Here is a 9,726-nt window from a genome sequence, read left to right as displayed (position 1 = left end):
TTTTTTTTTTTTTTAATTTTTTATAGTTCTCATTTACATGCAGTTTTTCCATGTGTGGGAAAAAAAAGGTGTTCCTTTCCAAAACATCATATCATTACCAATATCATAAAATGTTCTCCTTTTTCTTTGCACTCAATGAACAGCCTCAGTATAAATGCCATGTACTTATCTGCCAGATTTCATACAGGACCTCTCTCTACTGGGGAAGCAATTAAAGCGTATGTGCTGGCTTGTGAAATACTCACAGCAGGAAAGGAAACAAAGGTAGGCATGGATTACTTTTCCTCTAAATATTAAGTTGTCACATATTTATATAACCACACCGAAACAGAAAAATAGTGCCTATCTATCCATATACACAGTTGTATCAAATGCCTTAGTACATAAAGCCAAATAATCTCATGAAAATCAGTTTTTCACTCAGTGAGTAACTCTGTCCACTCACGTAGTTGTGTTTTTTTTTTTCAGCAGCATCAAAGACACAAGCTATAACAGTGACATTTTTACATTTCTTCTTCTCTTAGTGCCTCAGCTTAACTAGCTGTAATCTCTGAATTTGCCACTTCAAGATTTACAAAAGGCTTTGCCTCTGCTACTTACTGCAAATGCAAGGAGATGCATTAAAATCATATTTAATTGCTCAGAAAAGCTCACAGCTCTTGCTACAAAGAGTTTGCTTCCCTATTTGTAGGTGCATGCCAATGCACAGCGCATTATGCCACATATGCACATGCATATTTATGCAATGAGCTGTACAAAAATTTTTACTTAAGGCATGCGCACTTGCTGCCTTGCCTTTTTAATGGCAAAGGAATGTTTTCAGCATGTTTCAAGTTGTTTTTCATCACCTGCCTGCCTCCAGCCCCAGTTGCTAAGTGCTAGAGCATCAGGACACGTTGCAGCAGGTTGCTGAACTTACATGCTCAGGTTGGAGAGAGAGACTACAATTTCTAGAAAAAATTTTGATTCGTAAGTCTGTCTGGCATTACTGATTAATAAAAATCCCACCTCCACACAGAAGCTGACCATCTCCCTGATTTAGTTAGCAACAGCAACATTCTCAGAATTCATCAGTCTAATTGAACAGTTACTGAACAGTATTCTACTGCAAGCCAAAAGCACTTTCTGGAAGAAGCACCATAAATCATCTTTCAGAGAACATACAGTAAAATATCTGAACAATCTCAGCTATCATTCTTCTAGAGGTCTCTAGCCAATTTTTACAGATGACGGAAATGTTTTTTTGTTCTTGTTTTTGTTTTTGTTTTTGTTTCCAGCTGCTAATCATTAAGAGAATTACGTACTTTTATCTCTGAATTGGAGAGATATGGGTTCAAAGGGTGGTTTATTTGGTTGATAAGAAATTGGTTGGAAGGTTGCAGCCAGAAAGTTGTGGTCAGTGGCTCTATGTCCAGGTAGAAGCCAGTCTTGAGTGGTGTCCTCCAAGCTCTGTCTTGGGCCAGTACTCTTTAACATCTTTGTCAGTGTCCTGGATGATGGCATTGAGTGCATCCTCAGCAAGTTTGCAGGTGGCACTGAGTTGAGTGGTGCAGTTGACACAACAGAAGGAAGGGATGCCATCCAGAGGGACCTGAACAGCCTTGGGACCTGAACAGCCTTGGGTCCATGTAAACCTAATGATGTTCAACAAGGCCAAGTGCACTTGGGTCAGTGCAATCCCAGCTATGAGTATAGACTGGGAGAGGAACTCCTTGAGAGCAGCCCTGCTGAGAAGGACTTGGGGGTCCTGGCAGACAACAAACAACATGAGCCAGCAGTGTGTGCTTGCAGCCTGGAAAGCCAACAGCGTCTCAGGTTGAATCAGAAGAGTGGCCAGGAGGGCATTGTCCCTCTCTGCTCTGCCCTTGTGAAGCCGAACTGATGGAAAAGTTTCAAGAGCAACTGTTAAATGTTGATGTATGTAGTACAAATAGCTTTGTAGATCCTACTCTCAAAGCCAGCAAAGTATTTAATAGTTGAACCACTTGTGAGTCCAGCATTACTAATGTATTTTTTCTTTAGTATAGTTAAGATGTAAAAATGTCATAGTGTAAAATGTTGACCTGAAGGTCGGATGGATGCAGATGCAAATTCCAGAGTTCCTGAGCACTGCGTTGAGTGGGGGTCTGGACTTGAAATGGCTGTATTAACTGGTGATTCAGGCAGCACCCAGATGCGTCTGGTTTTGCTTTCATCACTAAGTGCAGATGGCCTTAGGAACCAGCCAGTCTGTAATTATGGTTTGAATGATGTAGTTGCATTTTTAAATAGATTTTCTCTGGCATAGCCAGACAACGTACATAAGGAATGTGTTGGCAAGTTTCACTAATTTTCTCTACTTTTTTAGTCCATTGCATCTTAGGAGTTTAGAGGTCAGATGCTCTTATGCATATTGAGTCACCAAAATACAGAGAGAGTATTGATTAACTATGCTTGCCAGACTTTTAATCTGCCTGAAGTTGGATAGATCTGTTCTTGTAGTTGGAAAATTTGTTGGTCTTAATAGACTGACTTAACACTGTCCATTACTGACAATAATTGACTAAAGTAGTAAAGTTTGAAAATCACTTGCCAGTGTGTGAGCTGGATTTAAGTTCAGAAGTCTTGATCTAGTAGGTAATTTTAGGCACCACTTTGTGTTTGATGTCTTCATCTGCTTACTTGTTTTACTTCTTAGTAGGTGATAGTGAAGTAATTGTCCACCACTGGAAAATTTATTTGGAAAAGAACACTTTGCAAGTTCGCTGTCTGAAATCAGATGCTTTCTCTTTTTTTTTGGAATTTGTACTTAAAACACTGGTTGATGGGCAAAATGCATTCATAGCTATTTTTTTGCTGCAATTCCAACAAACTTCTAAGCTTTAGTATTTGAAAAGAGTTGTTTGCACTTCTTTGTATGAATTTGATTAGTATGGCAGCAGTTCATTTTGTTGTATATTTGGTGTGCTTGAGTAGAGATTCAGTTAGTCTTGAAAAGCAACCATTTGTCCTTTCCTTTATTTTTGTGACTGTTGGAAATGAAAGCAAGAGAGAGGTATTGAGAATGCTGTCATGGTTTGCAAGCTGATTTGAGGAAGGAGCAGCAAACTAATTTTCAGGTGAAGTTTTGAGAAGTGAAAGATAAAATTGAGAAGGGGCAGTGATTGAGGTAGTTATGGGGAATCAAGGTAAAAGGCTCTGTGTCCTTTATAACATTTTTGTCTGAACGGACTTTGAGTCTACGTATTTCTGCTATCTGCCAAAAGCTGTGAAAGTGTTGGATGAATATTTCCTTGTCTCAGCAGCATATCAACAGATAAAAGCAGGCTACTATACAATAAACTGTTACTTGAAGTATAGCAATTGCTTTGCACTGTGGATCTAGATCATCTAGTTCTGCTGTTAATAGGTAGGCACTGAGTTTAGAGGAAAGTTATCGTGGTCTGAGCAGATAATTGTGAATTTTGCTTTTGTAGGATTTTTCTTAATACTTCACTTTTGTATCCATTATTTTTTCTTTTTAGGAGGCAAGTGCTGTTAAGTCACATACTGAAAAGCTAGGAGATGTTAAATTTGTGGAGATCTGCATGAATTCTCAGAATGGAAGTAATAAAGGGAAAGATTATTTTTATTTTTGAAATGTAATTCGTAAGCGTGAATAATTTTTTCATGTATGTAGAGACTTACACAGTGCCAACTTCATACGTTTTGTGTCTCAATTTACTGTATTTAAGGGAGCAGAAAATAAAATGGAGATAAAAGCTCAACTTAGTTTGCTTATATATGGAGTTCAGCTCTTAGATGTCCAGATTTACCTTTCGTTAGTTTAAAAAAAGAATGAACCACATATTCTACAGCGCTCAGGAGAAGAAAAAAGTTGAAACAAAACAAAATCTAAGTTAAATACGTGCTTTTCCAAACACTGTATTAAAATTTCAAGACCGTTGCTTTGTTTCCTAACCTGCTGTCAGTCTCTTGTGGGCTCAGGGATACAACTGCTGCAAATTGCTGTCTTGTTGTCATACAAAAGCCTAACAAAAATAGAAAGCTCTATGAAATTTCTCTCCCATTTTTTTAAAAGCAAAGTCCAGTGACTGCGATCTTGGAAAAGATCTTGTTTGGAAATGTGGAAACTTGCTAACTGTGTAATAGAAATGGATGATCTGGCAATCAGTTAATTAGGATTTCACAGTGCTAATAACAAAAAACAAACTAATGGAAGCAGTAAGAACAAGTTACATGAGCTTTCTGTTAATTATTTTTGTATTGACTTAGTGGGAGGCTGAAAAGTTGTTAAGCCAGAATCTGTAGTATTCATAATACAGTGTGGGTTTTACTTGTGATTGTTTTTGAATGACAGAGTGTGAGATTCTATACTGATGGAGGAGATCAGGAGAGCTTATCATCCAGCTCAGTCACTTCTCAGTGATGTATTTGCATTTGAAAGGAGCAAAACTTTCATTTATTTGAAACATAATAGTTCAATATTTAACTGTTGTGCCCAATGTTATTTCTAATTAGCTGTGTATATTATTTTTAATCAAGTGGTGCTAATGAATGCTACAACTTTCTCTACAGTTTTAGAACTGGAGCCCTCTTAAATTAAGGACTATGCAGTGGCAGGCACAGAAAAATAATCTGAACATAAATAAGACTCTTGCAAAAATAGATGGCTGTGTGCTGTGTTGAGGGAATTTTCTTAAGTTAGCTCACCTTTAGCTTTCATAGAGATCACATTATTTTTAAACATTGATGAAGATAGGGAAGAAGAAAACTTGACAGGTGAAGAAGGGAAAAGAAAACAATATAGAGATAACAAACTTAAGAGTTTTTTGCTTCCTATTTAGAAGCAGATCTAAAAGAAAAATCGTGTGTGTAGTTGGGAAATCTGCTTTAATTTTCTCTTTATGAATGAGACAAAAAGGCCCTTAAGACTTGCCTAATTCCTTCGGACAGTAATATCAAGCATTTTGATTCTTTCAACTGCCTTGTAATCTTGATGTTTTAGTCAGATCTTAAAATATTTTAACTGTCTGCAAAGCTTTTCATGTTGCATAAAGGTCAAAACAGACTTTTTAAAACGGTTAAAGCAGTAGGATTTAGCCTATAATTTGATTGTTTGTGTAACTGATTTTCTTCTCTTGTGTAGGAAACACCGCATTACATGATTGTGCAGAATCTGGAAGTTTGGAGATCATGAAGATGCTTCTCAAGTATTGTGCTAAAATGGAAAAGGATGGTTATGGAATGACTCCACTTCTGTCAGCTAGTGTGACAGGCCACACAAATATTGTGGACTTTCTGACCCAGCATGTGCAAACCAGTAAGGCTGAGTGCATAAATGCTCTGGAACTTCTAGGAGCAACGTTTGTTGACAAAAAGAGAGATCTTCTTGGCGCTTTGAAGTACTGGAAGCGAGCTATGGAAATGAGATACAGTGATAGAACGAATATCCTGAGCAAACCAGTGCCACAAACACTAATTATGGCCTATGCTTATGCTAAAGAGGTAAACAGCTCAGAAGAGCTAGAAAATCTTATCGCTGATCCTGATGAGATGAGGATGCAAGCTCTGTTAATTAGAGAACGTATTCTTGGCCCATCTCACCCAGATACATCCTACTATATTAGATACAGAGGTGCTGTCTATGCGGACTCTGGAAACTTTAAACGTTGCATCAACTTGTGGAAATACGCGTTGGACATGCAGCAGAGCAATCTAGATCCGCTGAGCCCTATGACATCCAGCAGTTTACTGTCATTTGCTGAACTTTTCTCCTTCATGCTGCAGGATAGGGCGAAAGGCCTACTAGGCACTACTGTTACATTTGAGGATCTGATGGGTATACTGTGCAAAAGTGTTCTTGAAATAGAGCGGGCCATGAAACAAACCCAATGTCCTCCTGATCCAATACAATTGAACAAAGCCCTTGCCATCATTTTGCATTTAATTTGCTTGTTGGAGAAGGTACCTTGCAGTTCAGAACAGGAGTATTTTAAGAAACAGACTATTTATAAGTTTCTTAAGCTTCAGCCTAGAGGGAAAAATAACTTCAGTCCACTTCACCTTGCTGTTGACAATAGTACTACATGTGTGGGTCGCTACCCAGTTTGTAAATTCCCTTCTCTACAAGTTACTGCTATCTTGGTGGAATGTGGTGCTGATGTAAATGTCAGAGACTGTGATAACAATAGTCCATTGCACATTGCTGCACTGAACAATCATCCAGACATCATGAATTTTCTCATTAATTCAGGTTCACACTTTGATGCCACAAACTCGCATAGAAAAACTGCTAGTGATTTGCTGGATGATAAAGAAATAGCCAAAAACTTAATCCAGCCCATAAATCATATTACACTGCAGTGTCTTGCTGCTCGTGTTGTAGTGAATTGTAACATACGCTATACAGGCCACATCCCTGAAAAACTAGAGAACTTTATTTTGCTCCATAGATGATAGCGTGAGATCCGAGAGCACTGTTTTAGCTGAAGCACGACTAGATGACAGTGTTTTGCTTTGAACAATGTTGTGATACACCAGCATTCTCTTAGCTTGCTCCATCTTGCTTTCATTAGCTAAAGCATTGTTAGCATCAGTTTGGCAGAGTTGGTTACCTGGTATTTAACGTATGCCATATATTATATTTTGTGAGTTAATTAGAAATGAAATGCCATATTTAGACTCTTAAAACTGTTTGCCAAAGGCTTGTCTATTGTGGTCTTAATTGCCTGATGGCTGTTTGGAACTGAGTTGAGTGTTTTCCTCTGAAGTCTTATAGTATAACTGTCGTATGGATTTTATACAGTTGGAAGGTTATCTTTTTTGTTGTCTTATTTGAGCATTTCTACTCTCTTCTTTTCTATGGACTCATTGCTAAACTGTTTAAGTTGGATGAACTTGTTAACATTTGCAATTACCATAAGTGCTTTTATCTTTTCTATGCACTGGTTGAGTTATGACTGTTGCGTGTGAGCATACTTCTATGCAGCACTTGGCCAATTTTGAACTAAATGTAGATTTCATTTTGCAGTTTGTTTGGAGATTTTTTGAGAATGCTGGCTTCATAGCATGACACATTTTGGAACTACTTACCAGCTCTCCAAACTTGGATTTTACTTCTCTGAGTGCTGTAACTGAGGTTTCTTTCCTCTTGATCCTCAGGAGATTTGACTAAGTTTAGGAGAAGAAAATCTTTCATGTGATAATTTCCCTGAACTTTAAATCTGGAAATCATTCTGTTGCATCATACAGTTAGGGGAAGGGTCCTCATTATATACAACTGACACCTTCCCCTTTGCAGTCATGTCTTGCTTGTGCTATTTATGTGACTAGATGTGAAGTTTGTTCAAAGTTTAACTTCAAACTTAACAATACACTTTAGTGAGAAGTAGATCAAATGAATGCTGTAGTTTAAATTTACAAATGAACTTTAGCTACAAAAGAAACTAAAGCATGTTGGTGGCATGACGCTTATCAGTCCAGATCTAGACATCACTTAGCATTATTTTGACTGTGTGACTGTATGGCAAGGTATTGGAAGTTCTATAGAAGTGTCCCTTTTTTTCATTTTGAATATCTTTATAAATATTTGCATGTTCTTTTCTCTAGTATGTCAGCTATATTTAAAAAAAAAGCAGAAGTTATGTTGTGTATAAAGCTCCTGATGAAAGTACCTATTTTTATAATATTTGCACAACAGCTTAGCTTTTACAACAGAAAGGGCTCTTTTGACTTGTTAAATCTATAAATGGAGATCATAAATGTGCAATTCAGGTAATTAATATAATTCAGCACTTTACTGTTGATTAATAGTAGATTATATTACGGCACATTAGCCCTGCGAATATCTTGAAGTGAAATTCAGTTCTGTTGAGTAGAATATGCTTGTAAGTTTCTTAGCCTAGCATATTGGATATTGTTGACTTAAGGTTTCATTCCACTGGTCGGTAGTAAGCATATCTAAGGGCTTCTTGCTCCAGAGATTGAACAAGTTTGCTTATGGCTTTTGTCAGATTTGTAGAATTTAAAGGCCAAATTAACCAGATAAAGCTATTATAGAAGAGTAATTGTTGATTTTCTAACCTTATGTTGGAACATCTTTGTCTTCTGTGAATTAAGTTGAGGAAGAATGTATCTTGAGGGCATGTTAGAATAGTTCTTCATTGCTTTCTGACTATTTTGGGGTTCCTTTTTAAAGTGTACACTACTAGCTTGGTCGTTCTTGAAAAAAAATATTGGAATGTTTTTAAACAAAGGTATGTTGAAAGTGCCATTGGTGTATTGCCACTTCTAGGCTTTACTTAGAAATGACTTTCGCATGTTTATCCCATGCCACACGTACGCTTTTTGAAAGTCTGGAAATGAAGAAATCCAGATACTACAATGTATTTGCAAGGTAAACTATTAGCTGAATTTTTTTGATTTCTGATGATTAAAACATGTGCCACCCAAATTGTCCTATCTGAGCACAATAGCTTGACTTTTATATTCCTTATTTTTTTTTTTAATGTTTCTCTATTACTTTGTAAGTAGAGGTAATCAATAAATGATGCCTCAGTACAAATAATCCATATTATACCAAGTCATAAACGTACTTCTCTTTCTATAGGTTGCAGAAGGACAAATTTTAACATCTTTGGAGTTTTATACTTTGGAATCTTACTTGGTGATTTTAGTTTAAATTTGTCTTCATAATTTTCTAATAACTAGTTTAAAATGAGTTATTTGGACATTGTTAGTCCAGAAATATAATCTCAAAAAAATTAACTGTTAGCAAACAGTGTCTGTTCTATTGAATGGAAGACATTTCAAAATGGTTGGAAAGCAGATTATCATTAAATATATGTAAATCCAGTGGAGACATAAGTTTTCAGGGAAGGCCCATTGTGTGAACTATTTCCTTTAATTTTAAAATATATCTTATATGATAGTACTGATTTATTGTGTATGATTCTGTCTAAATACCTGTTGGCATATGTCAGTTCTGAAGTGCATCACCTCCATTCAGAAGTTGATTTTTCACGATGTTGAGGCTATCTGTTGAACTCAGTGTTGTGATTTTTGCCAGGTACTTGATGCGTTTAATTGTCTTTTCCATTTCCTTCTTCACCTGTATGTTTACATTACTCTTTAATTTTTGCTTCATTAAAAAAAAAGAAAGTATAGGGCCTGTGTCAGATAATATGTTATGAATTAATTTCAGGATTTTTTGATTAGGCAGGTCTTGCCATATATGCTTGTACCGTTGTGGCCAGTGCTGATGGGCAGTAACAGATTTTCTTTCAGCTCCAGGTTTAGCCAGTTGTCTCCATTGCAATCTAGATATCAACCTTCTGGACAAAGAGGCTTTGTTTTGTTTTGTTTTTAGTCTTGTTACTCATTCAGAGGTGGCAGTAAAGTGATTTTAGTGAAACCTATTGATTTTAAATGCAGTAGTACAGCTAGCTGAACTTGATGTGGCCAGGGCAATGAACTAAAGAGCATTCAGAATACAGTTTTTTGTTGTAACTTTAACTATTCTTGTCATATCTGGGCTTTTCTCTGGTGAACTGTGCAGTTCCAGAGCTACCAGCACAAAAAATGTTGAGAACACTGTGGAAAAAAAATTGCGATGCTCAGCAAGGGTGACACAGGTTTTAAAACTGATTAAGCAGTTTACAAATGCAGATACCTCCTTGCTTGTTAAGACCTCTTTAAGGTGTATTTGGGGATTATGAGGAGGGAGCAGGATAGAAATACTCATTG

General features: G+C 36.8%; 1 protein-coding gene across 1 annotated transcript; it reads left to right on the top strand.

Moving 5' to 3' along the window:
* Positions 1–5,121: 5,121 nt before the first annotated feature.
* Positions 5,122–9,137, top strand: FEM1C (fem-1 homolog C; the record flags this gene model as incomplete). The annotated part of the gene is made up of 1 exon (XM_010726242.2): positions 5,122–9,137. A coding segment is annotated over one exon (1,317 nt), but the record flags the coding sequence as incomplete, so codon positions are not given.
* Positions 9,138–9,726: the final 589 nt, after the last annotated feature.

This window comes from Meleagris gallopavo, chromosome Z (assembly GCF_000146605.3).
Source record: "Meleagris gallopavo isolate NT-WF06-2002-E0010 breed Aviagen turkey brand Nicholas breeding stock chromosome Z, Turkey_5.1, whole genome shotgun sequence".
Taxonomy (NCBI): domain Eukaryota; kingdom Metazoa; phylum Chordata; class Aves; order Galliformes; family Phasianidae; genus Meleagris; species Meleagris gallopavo.
The sequence above is the reverse complement of the archived record's forward strand: the minus strand, read 5'-3'. Positions and strand labels throughout refer to the sequence as shown.